The following is a 24,919-nucleotide window of genomic DNA, read 5'->3' as shown; positions in this document are numbered from 1 at the left end:
GGTTAAACTCAAATTCACCACGTATGAATAATGGAAAATGGACAAAAGATATCCAAAACCATACTGGACGACACACAAACCGGAGTTGATTGCTATTCCAAATACAGGAGACTATCATTGAAAAACGGTGGCCTTACAACAAAAATACGAATACGAGGCAGCGACGAACTGGAAATAGATAATCAGTGGATAGTACACACAAATGCAATTCAGTGAAATCCATCAGCAATATCTGTAAGTGAGTGAGCAAAGGCAGTGACATGACACTATATCAAATAGCCAAAGACAGCGAACAACTAAACAGAACCGACGAGATCCTCACGTATCAAACCGGAAGATGCATCAACAATACCGAAGCAGCAAGTCGTATTTTCGGTTTTCCTCTACACGAAAACGAACCAATTGTGCAACATCTAGCAGTACATCGGGAGCATAGAGGGAGAGTTTACTTCAAAAAGTACACAGCCAGAAAAACTGCAAGCGAACCACACCAGAACACAACAGTAACAGCCTTTTACTGATTGTGTCTATCGGATCCATTCGCGAAAATAATACTATACGTCGACGTCCCGACCGGTTATACGTGAAACACAATAGGAAAATCTTTCAGCAACGAAAACAAGGAATTACACTAGCGGATCATCTAGAAATTATGAAAACTGGCGCACTAGGCCGAGTATATAGCGAACATCCGAACAACGCCGAATGTTTCTATTTCTGGATGTTGCAACACGAAGTAAGGGGACTAAAAAACTTCACAGATATCAAGACTGTTGACGGTTACCCATTCCAGAAGTTCGGAGAGCACGTCAACGCTTAGGACTATTGGAAAACGACATCCACTGAGAATTAACACTACAAGAAGCCTCATGAGAGCCTCAGCTGAACAAATCAGAGACATATTCGCCGTAATTCTAACAACACGTAACCCTGCGAATCCAAAACAGCTATGGGACTCCTACAAAGACGGTATGAATGATGACATACTGTACCAAATCCGACAAGTTTATCCTGAACTGAACATCAAATTCAACGACGGCATCTTCAATGAAACACTCAATCGCATAGAAGATAAATGTTTGGCAACAAACAACCAGACCTTAGTACAACTTGGGATGCAAGCACCATGGACAGATGCTATCACTGTGCTAATTTTCGATATTACAACGGAAAAAAGCTAAATCATCAATCAACTTCATCAATACATTGTTCACAATAAACCACTCCTCAATGATAATCAAAAGGAAATTTGCAACGTTATCATGGACCGGATCGACAGCAAAATTGGCGGAGTTATTTACTTGGATGCACCAAGCGGCACCAGGAAAGCGTTTCAAATAAATCTATTGCAGGTGGAGTTACGTGCTAAACAACACATCGTACTTGCACTGGTATGGTCCGGCATTGCAGCCCCACTTATGGAAAGAGGACGAACTGCCCATTCCGCCCTACAACTACCGTTGAATATAGCCGAAGAACAGGTCCTGGCACGTAAAATCTGAAGAGTATGAGGACGGGGTGAACTTCTAAAGCAACCTAAAATTATCTTCTGGGGCAAACACACAATGGGACGTAAACAATCACTAGATGCCATGGGTTCAAAAAAATGGTTCAAATGGCTCTGAGCACTATGGGACTCAACTGCAGAGGTCATTAGTCCCCTAGAACTTAGAACTAGTTAAACCAAACTAACCTAAGGACATCACAAACATCCATGCCCGAGGCAGGATTCGAACCTGCGACCGTAGCGGTCTTGCGGTTCCAGACTGCAGCGCCTTTAACCGCACGGCCACTTCGGCCGGCCTAGATGCCATGGGCAGAACATTACAAGACTTTTGAGGAAACTCTGAAACACTTCCAGTCATGCCCAAGTTAACACCAACAGACGAGATAATACATGCTTAAAAAGATCACATCTTTGACTACACATAAAAATACTGCGACTAACAAAAAATATGAAAACTAATTATCGAAAGACGAAAAAACAGCACATTTGGCTCAACAACATTTACAAATAGGCGAAGGCACGTATCCTACTGACTAGACGATCGGCCTCATTAAACTCAACAGTGATTTCTGCAACACAGCCACTGCCGAAAACGAACTCGTCGACCGAATTTGTCCAGATATTGTTCACTTTACCAGTAAACTAAAAATAATATTATCGACGATATCAACTTCAAAAGAAAATTCCCGGTGAAGAAACAATATACAATTCGGTCGACCCGATGATAAACGTGTAACGAAGCGTGGACTTTCCTACAGAAATTCTACGCTCTCTGGACGTACCAGGAATGCCATGACTCTGGGAACGACTTAAAATTGGATTTCCGAACATACTACTCAGAAATCTCAACTCACCAAAACCATGTAACGGAACAAGGATGATCGTCAAACAGCTATCGAAAAAAAGAAACAAACATCAAAGCCGAATTTATGACTAGAATGTACAAAGGATACACATTATTTATCCCCAAAACATCACTGATCTCTGTTGAACTGCCGTTCCAACGCCAAATACTGCAATTTCCAATCAAATTAGCCTACAGTTTTACAGTTAACAAAGCACAAGGACCAACTTTAAAATGTTGCGCCATCAACCTCAAAGGCCGATGGCTTCTTTCATTGTCAACTATACGTAACTTGCCAATTCGAAAACAATGTACATAAATATCATGGATAACAAAATGAAAAATGTTGTTTGAAAAATATTGTTTATAAACAAATAATGTAAATAGGTAGAATGTGATGTCAATAAAATTTTATTAGGTCCTATATTTTAAAATTTATCCTTTTATTCCAACTACCACACAATCTCGTATCAACTCCCTGAGCGAATCGGGGTACCCCAGCTAGTCTCTATGTAAAAACGGACACTTAGTTGAAACTGTTTAATATATTCGAGATTGAATATGCAGATTTCGGTTATGACATGTTCGACATGGCGATGATGTGGCGCAGACCAGTAGCAAAATTCTGCATGACCTACTGAAGTGTCGCAACATCGATACTGTCGAAGACCCCCTGAATGACTGTCTTCAGCTCAGGAATGGTTCTGAGGTTATTGCTGTGCACCTTGTCTTTAATGTAGCCCCACAAAGTGGAATTGCATGTATTCACATTCGGAGTATATGGCAGCTAATCGAGGTTCATGTCAGTGGCCTCTGGGTACTCCAGAACCAGAATGGTGTCCCAAAAGTGCTCCGCCAGGACAAAACACACTCTCCTGCCTCAATGGGGTCGAACTCCGTCTTGCATGAACCATATCTTGTCGAAATCAAGGTTACTTTGGATAAAGGGGATGGAATCATCTTTCAAAACCTTCACATACCGTTCGGTAGTCACCGTAGCATCAAGGAATATCGCACCAATAATTCCATGACTGGACATTGGGTACCATATAGTCACCCGGTGAGGATGAAGAGACTTCTAAATAGCGAAATGCGTATCCTCAGTCCCCCAAATGCGCCAATTTTGCGTATTGACGAACCCATCCAAAAGAAAGAGGGCTTCGTCGCTAAACCAAACCATGCATGCGCATACTAATTCCCATAAAGCCCCGCTGGCAACCTCGCTGTTTTAACTTCCTAACGCAGACTGTTCAGAAGCTATGACGACTTTATTTAATGTGGTTCAATAATTGTCACCATGCATGAGAAACTTTCTGCCTGATTTCTCGACCCATCAGAAAGCAGAACACCGCTTGCTGCAGGGCGTGAGAGAATAATTTAGGATTCTTCCCCAAACTGATGGCGTAACACGCCTAAATCGTTATTCCTGTGGTTAATCAAGATCCCGACGAGTGTCGTTATTCAATGTCGTGTGTCGAGAACAAGGATGTCGAAGCCTGCCTTGTGCCATAGCTCCTGTGCGACAAATCCGACAGTGCCGGTAGAAGAATAATCCACTCATTTCGAAGACACTGCCGATAGCAGTGACGAAACCTCCAAGGGCAAGTGAAATCACTCTTTGGGTATGACAACCAGTTGACAGCGAGTAAAACGGATTATGTCAAGATGGCTGTGTGATCCGTTTGCAGACCTGACGATAATGTAAGTAATATGCCTTGATAGTTTATGTAAAAACACCCGTTCGCGTTCACAATAATCGCAAATAATAAGCTCAATTCACGGCACGAAAACACCCTCAAAGCACGAAAGAACCATCTTTAGTCTGAACTACACCACCCATACACTGCAGGTTGAACGCCTCACTCGGACGTCGCTTACCTCGACCCCTTGCAGCATTAGAAAAGAGCCAAAATCGTAACTCATCGGAAACCACACTATTCGTCTCCAGTCAGGTACCGTGCTGCGGTAAAGTTTCTATGTTGTTTTGTCCATTCGCGATGTGCTGCTTTATGTCCTGCTGTGAATAATGGCTCATGCGATCTCCCCTCTAAGCAGTTGCCTGCACAACCCTGTCTCGGAATCTGATTGTTACATTCACTGACTAAAATTCTTGCCGGACGTAGTGGCCGAGCGGTTCTAGGCACTACAGTCTGGAACCGCGCGACCGCTACGGTCGCAGGTTCGAATCCTGCCTCGGGCATGGATGTGTGTGATGTCCTTAGGTTAGTTAGGTTTAAGTAGTTCTAAGTTCTAGGGGACTGATGACCTTAGAAGTTATGTCCCATAGTGCTCAGAGCCATTCGAACTAAATTTCTTGCCGGGTTTGATATCGATTATCATTTACAACGCGTGACACATATCTGTTTCCTTGCTATCTGAATATTTTTAGAGCCACTTTTCTTACGCTGGTTGCGAATGGCATATCATTCGTTAATCAATCTACAGATAGGGCAAGCTCCTCCTAGATTTTCAAAGATGGTAGTTCCATTCTGCGTTCTGTCACGTCTGCACGCCGATCCGTCTTTCTGCGCAAATTCCACACAATTGACTGGCGCAGACACACAGCTTCACTCCATGACTTACGTCAGCTGCGAAGGTTCACACGCCCGCCTGGTGCTAGTATACACCATTCACATCTCTCCAAGACACCCAGTACGCCCCTCTAAGACGGTTACAAATGATGGTCCCAGTCCCGCAGCCCAAGTTGCTAACGCACACGTGTGTGATGACTCTCGTCTCGGAGGTAAGCTGGTTCGAAATCTGGTGCTGGATAAAATTTTCACTGCTAGTGTTTGGCTGGCAAAGGGAGGAGACGGGGTAGCCTAAGGTCTCTCGTGACCACTTTGGCGCTAGAGTATTGGATTAAATTCGGACACCTTTCCGCTGTGTCTCACGAGTTGGGAGCGTTCAACACTGTTGATTGCGATCGTCCATCGGATGGAGACTTTTAGCTCGCCGGCCCCCAAAGTGCTGACCTCAATCTGTCAGCGATCAAAAGCGTCAATAATTATTTATTTACTCCGTTGTAGGTTTTTACTATAATTTGAACGCAAACTGTTTTATTTCTTGGAAAAATTATTCAGTGTACATAATTACTTAATTATCTTACATAATACTATCTCTCATCAATAAATTTAATTATTTCTAATGTTAATAACAGCAATAATTAATTAAAAAGCTGTTACTATTGTCAATAAATACTTCACCTACTACTAAGACTACGTGTGCTATTATTATAATAACTTCAGTTCTTGTTCGTCATATTCCATAACGCATTTCATCGCAGCCCGGTCCATAGATATGCCTTGCCTGTACCTTAGATGCGTTGTGGTTGCATCTGCCTCTTCCACTGTTTGTTAGCTCTTACAGGGCACGACCCCCCGCCCCGGGGGAGCATCGTTGTTGCTGGTAAGCAGTGCAGCCTTACGCTGACCCACGTCAGCCGCCAGCCGCGGTGGCCGTGCGGTTCTAGGCGCTTCAGTCCGGAGCCGCGCGACTGCTACGGTCGCAGGTTCGAATCCTGCGTCGGGCATGGATGTGTGTGATGTCCTTAGGTTAGTTAGGTTTAAGTAGTTCTAAGTTCTAGGGGACTGATGACCTCAGATGTTAAGTCCCATAGTGCTCAGAGCCATTTGAACCATTTTTGAGCCACGTCAGCCCGGTTGGCAAGACACTGCCCACGGCACGTTTCTCTCTTGTGCTTCTTCGACGGCCGTGCATGCAGTGTTGGTAGTTCTTCGGCCGCAACTGTTGACCTCAGCTGCCTTCGCTGAGTTGCTGCTCGACCTTCTGCAGCAAACCGTCGTGTTGAAGCAGAGGGGGAGTGATTTTAAATTTCTGCATGTCCATATTTTCAGAGATGGTTGCGGCACTCGGCTATTCGCTACAGGATATTAAACTTATTTTGTTTGGCTATCAGTTTCTGCGATTTAGTACACCATCTTCATGCCCCTGTCCGACGTGTAGGAGGATTCCACCTTGGTTCTAGTCAAAATAGGGGCCAGCATTCCAATATTAGTATCCGTAGATTTCTGCTTGCTATAGCGATCACTTCAACAATCGACTTGCTGTAGCGATTACTACAATCATCGTCAGATGATGGTTGAAGTGATCGCTATAGCAAGTCGATGGTTGAAGTGATTGCTATAGCAAGCAGAATTCTACAGATACCAGTATTTGAATACTGTCCCCTGTTTTGACCAGAACCGATGTATAATCTTCCAACACGTCGGTCATGGGCCTGAAGATAGCGTAGTAAATCGCCGAAACTGGTAGCCAAATAAAATAAATTTGTAAATTAGATGGCTGAAAGGCGTTTGATTTGGCATCCTGATTTTAAACAGTCTTGGCAATATTGTCCAATATCTGACATTCCGTCTCGCAACGCCATACCTAATTGGAAACGAGTCTTTTGTGCTGATTAAGCAACATCGGCGTACGGTGGACATCCGCAGATAGTATGTTCTGCTGTACCTTCTTTACTACAGGCACAGTCCGAGGCTTGTCCTCTACCATTTCAATGCCAGTAGGCAGTGCAGCGCCCATGACCAGTGAAGAAATGTGTCAGGCCTCTTGAGGAACTCAGGTGCTTCATTCCCAGTCTGTGCTTTGTATTCGGAAAACTCCATAGGTGCGTCTCAATGTTTGGGCATCATCCCGTCGTTTCTGCTATAGATGTAGGGTCTGATTGTGAATTTTCTGCTTGCTTGTGGTCCGCATTACTATTTACTTTACCACTTCATGATAATGACCTTTCTTCAGCCAATACACACCACCTTTCTCCGTATCTGGAGATCGAATGGAAATATTAATAGTATTACTTGCAACGCCTCAGCTGACACAGTGCCGAAAGATTCCGGCAACCGAAAAAGTATTTCACGTTGCGCCAATATCGTCCGTCTTGCTCGTGCTTTCAGGGCGACAATCAGTAAATCACACTCACTTGACAAGCACGAAAATACCACACACTATGGTGAGAAGAGCGATCTATGACCAATTATGAAGCCAACTCTAACACAATAGCTTATACATTATGCAATAAAATAGTTATAGATAACAGTAAATCTTGTTCATATTTGCCATGAATATCAGTAAACAAATTAATTTTAACAATGTGTATTTTAGACATTGTTGCCATACGTTGTGTAATGACTATACCTGCGTTGACAGACGAAGCATTGTCACCAGCCCATAAAAAATCCTTGGCTAGTGACAGCGTCAAAGCAGACAGAGAGTCAACCTTGTCATAAGACTCTTACTAATAAATATTTATTACTAGGAGGTTGGAGGAGAGACATACTTCTGCCGAAATGCTGCAGAAATCTGAAAACACATACGGTGAGTGATGCGAGAAGATTTTAGATCGACGCTCTGCGAAATCCCTCTAATGCACGTACTTTAAATATGTAACTAATCCTTTATCTGATTTGAACTTGTTACTTCAACGTTTTCTTATCTCGTTGTTTGTGCTGAGAGAAATCCTGATGACAGTTTCTATAAATAAATTTCGTACACTGTTAGAACTACTTCTCAGGTAAAATTACGAAATTTTTTGTTTGAATGTTTTTTTTGTGAATCCTTTAAACACACAGTTAACAGTAGAAGAATACATGAAATACTATAGTTTATGGAATAAATATAAAGACTTCATAGTGTAATTATGCACCTTCCGCGTAATGTTATTCCTCCAAATATTTTACAGTTGAAGGCCCTTTTCCCGAACAGTCATATGACGTATAGGTTAAAAAATAAATTGTCGGCGGTAAGTTTCTTGATGTTGGGGTCAATCCACAATCACGTATTAACCTTGTTCTCATCCTTGTACGCTATCGGAGTCAGTGAGCAGGCTTACATTGATGTTCATCAGCCAGGAGATTTGATGTAAGAGACAGGGGACAGACAAGGGAAGATTTCAATAAAAGTGGACGGACAAACATTAAACCATGCGCTCAGTATACACATTGTGCTAGCACTGAATTTAAAGTCGAGTAACATTAAATTTGAATGTGCAACAGAGTCGCTGGAAAAGCCTGAAAAGTTACGATGTAGATGGCGGTTATAGGTAAATTAAGTAAATCTTTGGAAAACAGAGAAGCAATTATACAAACATCAAACGCTCTGATGGCAACGCAATTCTAAAAATGGAAGTCAGGCTGACAGTAATATATACTTGTTAAATAAATGAGATAAGGCTGGTGACAACATTACGGAACAGGTGTGATGAAAGAGGACGAAGATAACAAGGTTGACGCCGTACGATTCGGAGAATCTGCTACAATGCTGACTTAAATCGAATCAAAGCACCTGGAGTGGGCAAAATCCCTTCAGGATTATTAATATCCTTGTGAGAGCCTGCGAGACAAAGTTATCCCACGTGATATACTGGACGGATCAGACAGGCGATACGCCGCAATACTTCAAGAAGAAAGTGATAATCTTTATATCAAAAAAGGAAGATGGTGACGGGTGTGACTATTATTTCCTCGTGAGTGTAACAAGTAATAGTTGTAGAATTCTTCCATGAATTATCTACAGAATATCAGAACGACTGGTAAAAGCCAAGTAGGTAACATCCATCTCTGTTCAAGAAAAATACGAGGGTTGGAACCTTAGTAGTGTCAACTAGTTGCTTACAGCTCGTACAAAATAGATACATGTTTCAAAGACTCACTGACCTTCAGAGTAGTCACCAGCATTGTGTATAAACCGTCAGCGATGCGGGAGTCGTAGGATACTCTTAGCAGTGCCAGTTGTCTTGAAAGTTCGAGCGGCGCGGTCTATTGCCAGACGGATTTATAGCAGTTCTGAAGCGAACGCCGTGAAGTGTTTCCTTCAGTTTAGAAATCGAGTTGAACTCGAGAGGGCTTCAGGCAGGGGAGTGCAGTAGGTGGTATAGCACTTAGCAACCCCATGAGTAGCTTTCACAGTACGTACTTGAGCGTTGTCCTGTAAAATGATGGTGAGCCTCTGAGCTGGTCATAGGTTATGTTCCAAAAATTAACAGCATAGAGACAGAAGTGATGACACTTTCTGCAGGACCTGTAACGAATACAGAATTAGTGGTGTGCTGCCTAATACAATCACATCGATTGTTAGTCTAGGCTTAACGTTGCAACGTAGTATGAAATGGAATGAGCACGTCGGGTTGGTATTAGAGGAAGCGACTGCTTGACTTCGTTTTATTGAGAGGATTTTGTCGAAGTGCAGCTCCTCCTTGTAGGAGTGAGTGTGCAGAGCGGTAGTACGACCTATTCAAAAATAGTTCAAATGGCTCTGAGCGCTATGCGACTTAAATTCTGAGGTCATCAGTCGCCTAGAACTTAGAACTAATTAAACCTAACTAACCTAAGGACATCACACACATCCATGTCCGAGGCAGGATTCGAACCTGCGACCGTAGCGGTCGCTCGGTTCCAGACTGTAGCGCCCAGAACCGCACGGCCACTTCGGCCGCGACCTATTCCTATTAGAGACACGCTGCTGTGTTTATTACCGCTGGGTTCGCCCAGCACGCAAGTATTACCGGGATGCTTGGTGAACTGGAATGCGGATTCCTGGTCCGAATACGGTAGGCACTATCGCGGAAATATAGGGAACCGGCGTTTAAGGCCGACTGCAGAAGTGTTCCACTGCCCCCAATGTGCATTTCGCGTAAGGACCACGGAGAAAATATTCTGGAAATTAGGTTTATTATGGAGGCTTTTAGATAGTACTTTTTCCCCTCGTTTTATTTGTAAGTGGAAGGGGAAAGGAGATAACCAGTAGCGATATGAGGTACTCTCCGCCATGCACCGTACTGCGGTATGTGGAGTTGCATGTAGATGCACACGTAGAGTGACTAGCAATGGTAAAATGTGCCCTGCGCAATGTGCGGAATGTTGGCTTGTGGAGTACGAATTTAGTTATAGGTCAGAAAAATGCAGTCCGTAAGTTATTTACGTAGTCAACTAGCTAACTATTGGTATCGCAAATGCGCAAATAGCTAGAAACATTTTCATTCGTGTGTAAACGGCGGCAAGAAGCGTGTGGCAGTAAAAGTATGTACATTCCAGATTTAGAATGAGCCTGGTCTTGCGAAGGCTGAGATCCTCGCGCCCCTCCGTAATGCTCCAGTTGCGCGCGACGTGACGTATGTTGACGGCGGAAGGCTGAGGCCGTGGTGAGAGACGGGCCGGCAGCAGCCGATACACGGCAGATCCGCGAGCAGGGGCGGGGGCGGGGGCGGGGGCGGGGGCTGTGCCGCAACGCAGCCTGGGCGGCGCGTGAGCCGAGCCGCTGACGCAACGCGCCCCTCATCCAGTTCGGCGGACGGACACACACGCCTATATAAACTGGCCATCGCCACCCTGCAGTCGCCAGAGTTCCCACCGCCTTCTCAACCAACACATCATGGCCACGGTAAATCGTCTCCGGACGTTCTGCCTTTAAAGAACACTTGGTTTTCTTCCGTTGCCTTAAGACTTACGCCTTAAGGAAGAAGGAAAACTATGTTCCCAATGTTTCTTCTATAAACTCACCTTCGTACTTCAATAAACTGTCCTCCCTCTTCTATAAACTCATCATCTTCAATAAACTAACCTTCTTCCTTCAGTAAAATTACCTTCTATCTTTCGGGGTACTTTCAAAGGCAATGTTTTTTTCCTGAAGGAATTTCCCTTCGAAGGAAGGGAGTAAGTTTACAGCCTGAAGTACCATTGACGGTCAGGGCAACTCTGATTGGGGAACGTTACTGACAGCCGCTTTTTATGCCATTTAGAGAAAAAAAAAGGTTCAAATGGCTCTGAGCACTATGCGACTTAACTTCTGAGGTCATCAGTCCCCTAGAACGTAGAAATATTTAAACCTAACTAACCTAAGGACATCACACACATCCTTGCCCGAGGCAGGATTCGAACCTGCGACCGTAGCCGTCGCGCGGTTCCGGTACTTCTTTATTCCTTCCTTCTGCATCGGTGATAGTGGTTCTTTTCTCTTACAACACAGGCATACATTATTTTCTATATTAGCCTGGCCCACAGGTTGTGGCGTTTTTTTTTTTTTTTTTAAGTTTCCTCCCAAATAAACAAGAAGTGAACAACAAATCAAGTAATAACGTCTTCTTCGTTGTTGTTTACAATTTCTACCCAAGGTATAGCAATCTGTTCAGTGCCTCTAAGGTAGAAAGCACCTGGTTTCCGCTAGAATAAGTCGTCTAGACATGCCTTGAGTTGTACGTGATTACTGAGCGAAACGCTATGCATTGCGGTCGGGAGAATACAGAATATGTGGCAGTATATCCCAACGGATTCCTTGGCGATGTGAGGGCGTTGTCGTGTTGCGGAAGAGCGCCATGTCAGTTGCTGCTGGGTAGCGTTATTGAGTTTTTGCGTTTGCTGGATGTAAATTTTCGCATTCACTGTTTGGTTTTGATCAAGCAGTTCGTGATGGACCACGCACTTCTCCGAGGTCGAAATTGCTGTCTTTGAAACACTTAAACCAATCGTGAGCCATCCTAAGAGGCACATCACAAAGCTCTCGAGCAGCTTCCGCTGCTTTGGTACCTCGATTAAACGAAAAAGCATAAGATTTCGCAAATGCTCTTTCGTGTCGAGCTGAGACTCCAATTTAATGACTGAATAACCTGAAGCATAGTGCCGACAAATGTCATTTTTTATGCAAAATTTTGTTTTAGAAAAGAACGCCAGTACTTACGGGCCCCCACATTAAAGAAAATATGGGTTCTCAAAGGTGTAACACTAGCTTCAGCTTCTCTTGACTAAGTGTTTGCTATATTATGTGAAATAATATGCAATGTGAAAGACACTGAAATTTTATTCCGAAATAGGCATTTGGAACTTACTTAGTGTGTCCTAAAAACGAAATTAATTAGTAGATGTTTTGATTTAGCTAACAGATTTATATTTTGAAACTTTTTTCTTTGCAGTTTCTCCTGTTTCTAACATTTTCCATGGTCGGCGTATTGGCCGAACCACCAGTCAACCGGCAGTACCTACCTCCAGCAGGAAACGGTGGTATCTCCACCCAATATGGGGCTCCCAGCACAGGCACCAATGGATTCAGCAATGGAAATGGGCTCTCGACAACTTATGGCGCTCCCAATGGTAACGCATTCGGTGGCACCAACGGAATTTCCTCTCAGTATGGTGCTCCTGGTGCTAACGGTTTTGGGAGGCAAAATGGAGGTCTCTCATCCCTATATGGAGCACCCAATGGAGGTGTTCTAAATGGCAGAACTAATGGACTTATCTCTGGTAACGGCTTTGGAAGGGCGAATGGCGCTCTGTCTAGCAGATATGGAGCACCAAATGGAGGTGCCCTGAACGGTGGTTCAGGCAGGTCGAATGGTCTGTCCACCCAATATGGTGCTCCCAATGGAGCTTCGAATGGTTTGAGAGGAAGGAACGGCCTGTCGACACAGTACGGGGCGCCTAATGGTGGAGGTAATGGCTACAATGGCGCGAGGATACCATCATCAGTCTACGGAGCGCCAAATGGGAACGGTGTAGGAGGTCTAAACGGGCTTGCCACGCAGTACGGAGCCCCTAATGGAGGTCTTTTGGGAGCCAATGGTGGCCTTTCGGCTCAGTACGGTGCGCCAAATGGTGGAGGCAATGGAATAGCAGCCAATGGGCTCTCCAGCGTCTACGGAGTACCTGGAGCTGCTGGCTACGGCAATGGAGGAGCGTCCCAAGATGATCTTGCAGTAAGTATAAGTCATATTCTGCCCTATCTTCTCTAATGTATTGGTAGCCTGAAAATAAGTTCATGACTTACGATCTTGATAACTGTGCTTGCTAAAGCTGATATTGTTGTGCAAAGCATCGCAGATTTGGGTCTCACATTGGATATATGTGTCACTGTTATTCTTTACGTCGTTGCAATATATGATATTCTTCCGATGACTATGCACAACATTAACGCAGTTACCACAGAGGTTCGGAAGTTGCATGTAGTGGTTTGCAAGGAAACTACAGCAGGCTGAGGAAACTTACATATGGACAAAATCAAATATTGCAGAGATACTGTAGGCTGTAGTGGTACATACGGCTCCTAAAATTACTTTCTTACTGTTGGTAAATTGGTATGTTTAACATTATAATGAAATCATTTTCTTCCATTCCTTATTCCTGTTTACAAAAGTATGGGCTAGTAGGGTTGAATGATCCTTTGACATTGACATAATAAGCAGAGGAGTGGAGCTCAGTCGGGCAAGAAAGGGACAATAACTCTTTGTTTGAGGTTCTTCTAAATAGCTCTTTTCAGCTTTCTCCTGAAGCAATTTAAACAGCTTGTGAGGCACTTAAATAAGATTTCTAATGTCTGAATCATAGCATCAGCTCACTTTGTGTGACTCATAATCACTTTTGTGGTAATGGCAGCATGAATATAACTTTTGTTAAGATGTTATATGAAAGCCTATGTTCGTAAAGATTGTATTTTCGAAATTTCTCATCGACAAACCTGACTCACTACCATGAAGTGACTTGCCGTATTTCGCAGATAGGTCATATTTTTCTCAATAGGCCACCAAATCTGGAGGCCTTCCCGCGGTTGCTGTGAGGTACTTAAGACTAATTTAAAAAAGCTTTCCAACTGAAAGCTTGCAGCTGTTTCGAAGGAAATATTGCCGAGAAAGTCTTATAGACGATAATGTGAAGATATTTAACTAAACTACGAAAAATTATGGAAACTCCAGACGATTACAATGAGAGTTGACGGTATTTCTTCCAAATACAAGTCCAGCGTTTTCTTCGTCGCAACACTCCGTTCGGTGCTTACGTCTTGACACTGCTGAGGCAGTAGGGAGTAATCGATCACCCATAGTTATGCGCAATAGGTGCTGATACTTGTCGAATACTGTGGGATTAATGGCTGAGGAATTATTTTCCCAATAGCCCAATAGGAGCACACTAACAAGTCGTTGATTATTTTTGATTATACTACAATAGTTCGTTACTTGGTGGAAAGTACATGTATGTTATCTGTGATGTATAGGTTCCCTTTGTTGTTCTTGCTTCAAACAACTGCATTCAATTGCAACATAAAACACATGCAGAAGACAAGACAATATATTTCCCAAAGGCAAAACATTCTCTCGTTTTCTCCACTTTCTTCTCAAGTACTTGGACGTCATGCACATATTTAATGACCATCGTCTCTTTCTTAGGAACCAGCTAACTACCAGTTCAGCTACACAGTGGAGGACGCTGAAAGCGGTGTTGAATTTGGCCATGAGGAGTCTCGAGAGGGAGACAGTGCTCAAGGTCAATACCACGTGTTGCTGCCTGATGGTCGCAGGCAGGTGGTGGACTATGAAGCCGATCAGGGCGGCTACAGGCCGACCGTCAACTACGAGGAGACTGGCCTAGGTAATGGAGGCTACGGCAATGGGGGCTATGCCAATGGTGGGAACGGCGGATATCCCAGCAGCAATGGAGGTTATCCTAGAGGAAACGGTGCTTATTCCAATGGTAATGGTGGCTACTCCAACGGCAATGGCGGCTACTCCAACGGCAATGGTGGCTACTCCAACGGCAATGGTGGATATTCCAATGGTAATGGTGGCTACTCTAATGGTAATGGTGGCTACTCCAATGGCAATGGTGGATATTCCAATGGTAATGGTGGCTATCCCAGCAGAAATGGCAATGGTTTGCAGTCCTCTGGAAATGGTCCATACTGATACCAGTGAAAATGGGATACTCTGTGGCATCTTTTCTCGCTTATGTTCTATAGTTCTGTAAATATAATTATGTAGAGACATGTATTTATGTATATACTCTTAAGAACAATAAATGTAAATGTCATTGATGCAATACTCGACTGTTTATTCGCAAATTAAAGAGTCCTTAAGAAGCTATTTGACCTCATCAGTTTGTCTTCTCTTTCACCAAGATATTGAGAACTTCAAAATGCATTCACTACCGTTTTCATAAACAATCGTCTGAAAAAAGTGTTTCTTTCATATTGTTTAGGTGATCAGTCAGTAGAGAATATCAATCAAGGATTAGGACGGAACATGGTCCATTTTTGATTTCGGCTTGTTCTTATTTGGGTATGTTTTCTTGTAGCAGACCAACACTACTCCTCGAATGTCATCACTCTAACGCCAACGTCGGCTACTTAATGACGAAACTGTCACAACAAGACAGAAGGAAGGAAGTAAGAGTAGGGTAAAATGTGCATAGACGAGTAGGGACATACTGCAAGCCCTAATAGGGGAAGGGTGAATGAGGAAATCGACTGTGCCCTTTTCAATGGATCTATTCTGGCATTTGGATAAAGCGATTTAGAGAGACCGAGGAAAACACTAACATGAACGGAAGAATGAGTATATAGACCGCCAACATCCCGGATCATTTTCAGGTGGTGACGTTGTTGAACGACATAAACTTGCCGCTGACAAGTAATGCAGACGTGTGTCGCTGTACTATGCTTAGACATTTTTATTTCAGACGAGTAGTAGCTATTTATCATTTAGTAACTGGGCAAGAACAAAAGGTGAAATTTAAACTGCAGTACCTCACTGTAAACTCTGGAAAAAATTAAACTGCACTCCAATTACACTCAAAGTCCACTATTTTTCACCATTAATTTGAAATATATAATCCGTAAGGTATCCTAAAGCCGTCTGAATACTTATGCAAGTTATTTCTTCTATTGTGAGCGCTCCAGTAGACAAAGCTCAGGAGGAAGGCCCCCTACTTGACTCGAACTGCACAGAGAGTGAACAGGTATTCAAAATATTAATGGTGCTTGAAAGTTACCTCGAAGACCTCCTAGCACAATTCAGTTCTCGATTTGTTCTTAAGTAGACTTGAGCTCAAAATGTAATAATTATTCCCTTACATGTATTCCAAACGTATTCTGGGAGACGTGCAATTCTGTATCGAATTTCAGTGGAGATATCAAACGCTTCCCAGAGGATAAGACTTTGATGTCATAGAATAAAGTGCTAATAATGTATAACTCTACCTAAAATATCAGACTTTACCCACACACATACAACAAAATTCAGTGCTTTAGAGACGAAATACGAGAATACATAACAATACACCCACCCACCCACCCACCCACCCACCCACACACACACACACACATATATATATATATATATATATATATATATATATATATATATATATATATATATATATACGACTGACAGAGTTATCGGATGTCATTCTGAGGACTGTCATGCCAAAATCTATCCAATTGGTACGTTATATCGTAAAAATCCAGAGCTGATAGGAGGGCCCTGCCCACAATGTTCCAAATCTTCTTAACCGAGGAGTGATTTGGCGCCGTTACTGTTCAAGAAAGAGACTGCAAAGCACGAAGACAAGCAGTAGAAACTGTCGAGATGTGTGGGCAGGTATTACCTTGGTGAAACGTAAGATTAGGATGCCTTGCCGTAAAGAGCAATAAATCGGGGCGTAGAGCATCGTCGACGTACCGCTGTGCAGTAAGAGTGACTCGGGCGACAACCAAGGGGGTACTGCTACGAAAAGAAGTGGCACCGGAGGCCATCACTCCTCGTTGTCGGTCGATATGGCGGACGACAGTGACGTTGGTATCCCACCGCCGCCTGGGGCATCTCCAGAGTCGTCTTCGCTGGTCATTGGAGCTCAGTTGGAAGTGTGGCTCGTCACTGAAGACAGTCCCACTCCATTCAATGAGATTCCAGGCCGAAAACGTGTCTGGCGATGCACCGGACAGTGATGGGATGCCAGTCTGACTGCTGCCCGCCATGTGGTCCGACAAACAGGAGTGATGGTGTGGGGGTGCTACTTCTTTTCACAACAGGATCCCTTCGGTTGTTATTCACTGCGCTCTTACGGCACAGTGGTACGTCGACGGGTACTACGACCCTTTTTGTACTACGACCCTTTTTGCTGCCTTTCATGGTAAGCCATCCTGGGATTAAATTTCAGTAACTTAATTCCCGCCTGCACACGATGAAAGTAACTACCCGTTGTCTTCGTGCATGCCAAACCATAACTTGGCCAGCTAGGTTGCCAAATCTCTCCCCAACTGAGAACGTTTGGAACATTATGGGCAACAGGGCCCTCCAACCAGCTCGGGATTTTGAGGATCTAAGGTGCCAGTTGAACAGAATTTGGCACAATATCCCTCAGAAGGATATCAAACACCTCTATCAGGGCCACAGGTGGACCAATGCGTCATTGACTTGCTCAGATTGTGAAGAAGCACTTTCTGTTGAATAACTGACCCAAGTTTTCCTGAAATTGTAAACGTTTGTTTGTCTGTACATTTACATCCCATCTACAGATTTCCATCCCATTCGGGTGAATCCTTCCTGGTGCGTGTTACTTTCTTTTATTTTATTTTTCTTTTAAGAAGAGTGTAAGATAACTCAATTTAACTTTCACATAATTCTGTATCCCGCCTGGAAGGCGGCGCGTGGGTAGGAGCAGGAGCAGGAAAATTACGTGGGTCTGCAGTGAATAAAAATGGTTTACTGGTGCAAGAAAGAATACATAACTTTGTACAGATGCGAAGTCTTAGACCCGTCATATGTAGAGCAAAGCTGAAGCGAAGTTTCCTGGCTGCCTGCATCTGATGAAATGGGCGGAATATGTAGCGATGTTCGTAGAGCTCTACAGCGCCGGCTAGAGGGCGCTGTCATGATGTCGTCGGTGTCGCAGTGCCAACTTAACTGGTACCTAAGCCGTGGCATCGTAGCTATCAATACCACAAATAACATCACAACCGAAGGTCCAAGAAAGAAAAATTTAGCTCCAGCTTGTACATTAGAACGAGAATATATAAAACAAAGTCAGTTTTTCTGCCATACTGCTGTGTCGTGATATTTCGTGGTACTTCGTGCGTATGCTACTTCATCCGCATACATTTTTAAGCATACACGGTGATGCTTGTTACATCTGTGTTTCTCTGACAACAGCAACTAGTGTTTGTTGATCAGGATAGCGTAGGAGTAAGTAGACTTTCTGTTTTTGGGTCATAAGTCTTCTGACTGGTTTGATGCGGCCCTCCACGAATTTCTCTTCACTACCGACCTTTTCATCTCCCACTATCACTTGTACCCACCAGCCTCAATTATTTATTCTTCGTGTTTTGATCTACGTCTTTCCCTACCATTTTACTCTTTATATATCTCTCAGGCACTAAGGGTCTCTTCTTGTTTTAACATGTCCTGTGTTCTTGTCTCTTCTTATATCCATGTTTTACGCATTGTTCCTTTCGCGTCGATTCTGCAGCGAACCTCCTCGTTTCTTATGAGTTCAGCTAATTTTCAGCACCATTATACAGCACCTTATTATAAACGCTTAGATTCTTTTCTTTTGCGGCTTTACACAGTCCACGATTTACTTGCATATAGTGCTCTGTTAGAAACGTACATGATCAGAAATGTCTTTCTCAAGTTAATGCTGATGTCTGCTAATAGTACATTTCTTTTATCCATGGAGACCCCGTTTGCCTGTGCTTATCTGCTTTTCGTGTCCTCCTTGTTTCATGCGTCACGGGCTACGTTACTTTGGATAATTATTTCACATCGTCTACTTCGTGACCCCCAGTTTGATGTTAAGTTTATTTCTACCCTAATTGCTGCTACTTCTCTGTACTTTCGCCTTTACACTCAAACTATAGCATTTGCTCATCAGACTGTTCATTCTATTCAACAGGCCTTGTAATTTTTCTTCACTTTCAATGAGGACAGCAACGCCATCAGTGTATCTTATCATTGATATCCTTTCACACTGAATTTAATCCTATTCCCGAATATTTATCTTAAATCTGTGATTACGTTATTGCTCAAAGACGAAAGACTAGAACATGTATTACACCCTTCTTGAACCGAGCACTTCTTTCTTATTTTTCCCTCTTGTTTCCTACACATCTTGCGTATACAGCTTACACCTATTATCCTGAGAATTTCTAACATGTTGCACCATTTTACACTGTCGAACGCTTTTTCTAGGTTGAGAAATCCAATGTATGTGTCTTGATTTTTGTTAAGTGGTGCTTACATTAACAGGCGCATGGTCAGAACTGCCAGTTTGGTGCCTCGAAAGCCAAACAGATCGTCATCTAACTGATCCTCTAATTTCTAGACTTAATAAGCTAGACACTTTGAATTTTTGCAGTACGGTCCTCGTTGGGCAAGTTCTTTGTACTCGCATTAATCGTATTTCACTTTCCCTTTCGCGAAATTATTACACGGTTATTCCAATGATTCACTTAATATAAGCACATCGCTTCGGATTTTTTGCAGAAAGTGATTGTAGTAGTTTCCTCTAATTATGAAAAGTAAGACACTGTTTCAGCCATTGTTTTATAGAGGGACCGCTACAGAGTTCATATATGATAGATTCGCATCCGTCGTCATGGAACCTGCAGGTGTACCAAGTTTCATGCTGCTTTATGACTCTTCAGGATTCGTACGGTGTGGAAAAATGAAGCTACCCTGCAAATCTGAGTAAGGAGTGCTTGAAATTTTAATGTCTTTGGCAAGTTGAAGATAATGAAGAAATTGATGGATAGTCTTAAACAGAATTTAGTGGGCGTTAGTGAACTGAAATACGAAGATGACCAAGATTTATGGTTAGATGATGATATAATATTGGAAGACACAAACGAATAAATTAAAGACAGTACGTTGCCAGTGGGCATTGATTTATATTAGTTTTTGCTATAAATTCTCTTATGTCTTAGAATTAGATTCAGGTAGAAGATCTGCTCCGGACACAAACAGCATAGTCTGAATCATGCCTGATATTCTGTAATTTTTGGTTCAAGTGGTTTCTGTGGTTTATCGAGAAAACAAGAGCACATAATTTCGTATGCAACTCATGTTATTGAGATTCCCCTGTAGTCATTTACATCTGTTCTGTCTATCATCGTATTCAACGTATGACCAACACATTTTTTCAATCTTCTTTATTATTATATTAATTATTTTATATGCACATCAGTTTCTTAATCAATAAAAATCAGTAACAGGAGCGTAGTTACAATCAATAAAAATCAGTAACAGGAGCGTAGTTACCTCTGTCTACCTTCTTATTCAACAGGTGCATTAAAGCAATTTTACAATCTTCTTTACTACTATATTAATAATTTTATACGCACATTAGTTTTTTAATCAATACAATTCGATAACATGACGCAATGATATTACTAAGACAGGAGAGTAATTGGTTTCTGAAACGTTACGAACACACCCTTGTGCTTCAAGGGCCCTGAGAATATTTTATTGAAATTAAACGTACAGTTGCGTAAGAGGAAGGTTTCGTAAGCAGGTGTCATCCAAATTTTAAGAAATTTATCGTTATGAAAAGGAACTTCTGACAAAGTTAGTCTTTCAAGCCTTTGGAAGCTGACCACGATACACGAGAAAGATCATTGCGCGCAATGGAGTCTGAGGAGGTCGTATTGGATAGAGAGGGGATTTATCGTTAAACTCCCGCCAACAGTGTGGATAGTAGTGTCTGAGCAGCAGATGCGCTCCTGCCGTAAAAATCGTGTGTAGGCCACGGGGCCGAAATATTTGATCCAGGTTTCATTTCTGCCAAAGGATTACATTAAGTGTTACTACAGTTGCGAAATCTCCTTCAGTTTGGACTGTTCGATAGCAGATGAGGCATCTTACTCCCGTGCTGGAGGTTTCGATTAGTACAGCGGCCACCAAGTTCAGAATCACGAAAACGCTCAATCCATGCTCACCTCGGATGACCTGGAACGATCTTCTATCAACTTGTGTGCCGTAATTGTATAATATCATTGAAACGACCACAAATTGATGCTATAAGAAATACAAAACTAAACTAAATATTTTGGTGCTAGCCTCCAAAGCAGTCGCGTACATATCAGCACCATTTTGATTCTAAATGTCTGGGCATACCTTCGCTCTCTGTATGCTACTCACTAGAAGCGAGGTAATGTTCGCATGTTAGAGTACAGCCTCCTCAAAATGCCCTGGCAGCCTTGGATGCTGTTTCAGACGCAGAGTTAGTGGGAGATGAGCTTCTCAACCCGGCTCCGCGATTGTAGGTGGAAGGTGTGAGAATTTACGACGCAGCTCGGAGTGCTCTGGGATGAAATTTCAAGGCAGGTGCAGCACAATATGGTCATTACTCTCCCGTTTACGAGGCTAACGCAACTTGGCGGTGTTACTCAACATCCGTTTTGGAGATGTGCCTGACACTTACGAGGCAGGTGGATTACTGTATTCTCTCCAGCCCATCTCATAGCTTGCTCTTCTAGGCAGCATGGACGATCACTATGTACACTATGTGATCAAAACTATCCGGAAACCTGGCTGAAAATGATTTGCAAGTTCGTGACGTCCAACGTCTGTAGTGCTGGAATTCAGTTTGGTGTTGGCCTACCCTTAGCTTTGATGACAGCTTTCACTCTCGCAGACATACGTTCAATCAAGTGCTGGAAAGTTTCTTGGGGAAAGGCAGCCCATTCTTCATGGAGTGCTGCACTGAGGAGAGGTATAGATGTCGGTCGGTGATGTCTGGCACGAACTCGGCGTTCCAAAACACCCTAGGTCAAGACTCTGTGCTGGCCAGTTCATTACAGGGATGTTATTGTCCTGTAAGCACTCCGCCACAGACCGTGCGTTATGAACAGGTGTTCGATCTTGTTGAAAGATGCAATCTCAATCCACGAATTGCTCTTTAACAGTAGAAAGCAAGAAGGTGCTTAAAACATCAATGTAGGCCTGTGCTGTGATAGTGCCACGCAAAACAACAAGAGGTGCAAGCCCCCTCCATGAAAAACATGACCACACCATAACACCACTCCCTCCGAATTTTACTGATGGCACTACTCACGCTGGCAGATGACGTTCACCAGGCATTCGCCATACCCACACCCTGCCATCGGATCGCAACATTGTGTACCGTGATTCATCACTCCACACAACGTTTTTCCACTGTTCAATTGTTCAATGTATACGCTCCTCACACCAAGCGAGGCTTCGTTTGGCATTTACCGGCGTGACGTGTGGCTTATGAGCAGCCGCTCGACCATGAAATCCAAGTTTTTTCACTTCACACGTAACTGTCGCACTACTTGCAGTGGTCCCGATACAGCTTGGAATTCCTGTGTGATGGTCTGGATAGATGTCTGCCTACTACACATTACGACTCTCTTCAACCGTCGGCGGTATCCATCAGTCAACAGACGAGGTCGGCCTGTACGCTTCTGTGCTGCACTTGTTCCTTCACGTTGCTACTTCACTGTTTCATCGGAAACAGTGGACCTAGCGATGTTGAGGAGTGTGGAAATTTCGCATACAGACGTATGACTCAAGTGACACCCAATCACCTGACCACGTTCGAAGTGTGTGATTTCCGCGGAGAGCCCCATTCAGCTCTCTCACGATGTCTAATGACTACTGAGGTCACTGATATGGAGTACCTGGCAGTAGGTGGCAGCACAACGCACATAATTTAAAATACGTACGTTTTGGGTGGTGTCCAGATACTTCTGATCATATAGTGTATTATAAAATACCCCGCCGGGTTTTTCTCTTTATATGTGAAAGCTAACCTCTGGATCTATTGTAGGGATTCTGATATGGTTTTCATTATTGACAGACTGCTTCGCGAGGATGGTTTGTATACGTAATTTATAACTGATGCGGCGGTAAGTCATTCGGTCGTAGGTAGTGCTACCCATTGTAATCTCTTCCCCTTCATAATCATCATCATCATCATCAGCCAATTCAATCAATAGATGATGTGGCCTCTTCGAGTCATGGATTCAGGTAATCTTTCAGAAGTCTTCTCCAAGTGGGACGGTCTTGGGCAGTTCTCTGCCAGGTGTTACCAGCGATCTTCTTGATGTCTTTGTCCCATCTGTCTGGTGGTCTTCCTCTAGGCCTTCGGTGCTCTCTCGGACTCCATTCCAGTACTAGCTTCGTCCATCTGTTGTCTTTTCTTCTTGCAACGTGGCCAGCCCACTGCCATTTCAAGGTACCTACTCTCTCTAAGATGTCATTAACCTTCGTCACAGACCGGGTGTCATCTGCCCTTTTCCTGTCCTTTCTTGTATAGCCCAGCATTGATCTCTCCATGGCTCTCTGTGCTGTCCTAAGTTTCCCTTTTGTGAATGAGTTCAGTGTCCATGTCTCGCAGCCATACGTCATCACAGGAAGAATGCATTGATCAAATACTGCTTTCTTCAAATTTACTGGCATTTTTGATCTGAATACTTTTGAATTCTTCCCAAATGCTTGCCAGCCAAGCTTGATGCGTCGATAGATTTCTGGTCTTATGTCTCCCTTCATATTTATAATCTGGCCAAGGTAGACATATTCACTGACCTCTTCTAATAGACTGTCCTTGATTTTCACATCTCCAGCTGGGACCCATTTGTTGGATATTAATTTTGTTTTGGAAAGGTTCATGTTCAAGCCAACCAGCTGACATTCCGATGCAAGATCTATAACTAAGCTTTGGAGCTCTGCGAAGTCTTTGGCCAGTAAGGCAATATCATCAGCAAATCTCAAGTTGGTAAGCCTTCTTCCATTAATTCTAATTCCCTTACCTTCCCAGCTCAGCTTTGACATAGCCATTTACAATACAGCAGAGAACAGTTTTGGGGAGATGGGATCGCCTTGCTTGACACCCCTCATGATGCGGAATTCTTGAGTTCATTCGCCGATGTTAACGTAAGCTGAAGAATTCTCGTAGATTTTCCTGAGCACTTCAATATATGCTGCTCCCACTCCTTGCTCACTCAAAGCTTGGAGGACAGCTACATGGCTAACGGAGTCAAATGCCTTTTCAAAGTCTTCCCCTTACTAATCGATTAATGCGAAATTTTCATCAAGATCGCGTGCAAGTAATTGATACACATCTCCTTCTAAACAAGTGAACAGATTTCAACCAATCTTGATAAACAAATCACTTACTGTCTAGAACGGATCACTGAACAGTTACGGACCACCCACCTATTAAAGGGGTGGCGGTGGTGGTGGAAAAAAATGAGTGTAGCACATTTTGCACAAATGCCCAGACTTCATTCATCCAAAATTTGAGAATGAGAGACCTAGTAATTTGCAACAAACTTTACACGTAATTTCAAACCTTTATGCAACTTTTTCTCGCTGACAACCGCCACAAAATAATGAAAGGAAAAAGAGTTAACTTTTTACTACATTTTCGCTGTCGATGCAATGGAACTGTGGCATCAGGCATTACGTTCTAATTTATTGCTTCCTTTCTACCAACTGTATTAGCAAAAATATTCGCTGGCAGTTTCCACAGTGCCACTGAATTTTCCTGCAAAATTATATGGTTCAAATGGCTTTGAGTACTAGGGGACTTAACTTCTGAGGTCATCAGTCCCCCAGAACTTCGAACTACTTAAACCTAACTAACCTAAGGACATCACACACATCCATGCCATAGGCTGATTTCGAACCTGCGACCGTAGTGGTCGCGCGGTTCCAGACTGTAGCGCCTAGATTCACTCGGCCACACCAGCCGGCCAAAGTTATATCATTGCATGACACCTAGTTCAGGTGATATGGCGTCATAAACATCGATAGGTGTGAAAAACTGCCA

At 43.2% G+C, this 24,919-nt stretch overlaps 1 protein-coding gene across 1 annotated transcript; it reads left to right on the top strand.

Annotated features, from left to right (window-relative positions):
- The first annotated feature begins 10,704 nt into the window (after nucleotides 1–10,704).
- LOC124798453 (pro-resilin-like) lies at nucleotides 10,705–15,210 on the top strand. Its single transcript, XM_047261874.1, has 3 exons — nucleotides 10,705–10,748; nucleotides 12,274–13,053; nucleotides 14,518–15,210. Exons 1-3 carry the CDS (start codon nucleotides 10,740–10,742, stop codon nucleotides 15,031–15,033), a joined length of 1,305 nt encoding a protein of 434 aa, XP_047117830.1. The 5' UTR covers nucleotides 10,705–10,739; the 3' UTR covers nucleotides 15,034–15,210.
- Nucleotides 15,211–24,919: the final 9,709 nt, after the last annotated feature.

Source organism: Schistocerca piceifrons, chromosome 5, assembly GCF_021461385.2.
Source record: "Schistocerca piceifrons isolate TAMUIC-IGC-003096 chromosome 5, iqSchPice1.1, whole genome shotgun sequence".
Taxonomy (NCBI): Eukaryota; Metazoa; Arthropoda; class Insecta; order Orthoptera; family Acrididae; genus Schistocerca; species Schistocerca piceifrons.
The sequence above is the reverse complement of the archived record's forward strand: the minus strand, read 5'-3'. Positions and strand labels throughout refer to the sequence as shown.

What these genes read in the sequence shown, in the direction of transcription:
- LOC124798453 (XM_047261874.1), top strand. An exon ending in CGTCCCAAGATGATCTTGCA is followed by an intron (nt 13,054 to 14,517) that starts GTAAGTATAAGT and finishes TCTCTTTCTTAG; the next exon opens with GAACCAGCTAACTACCAGTT.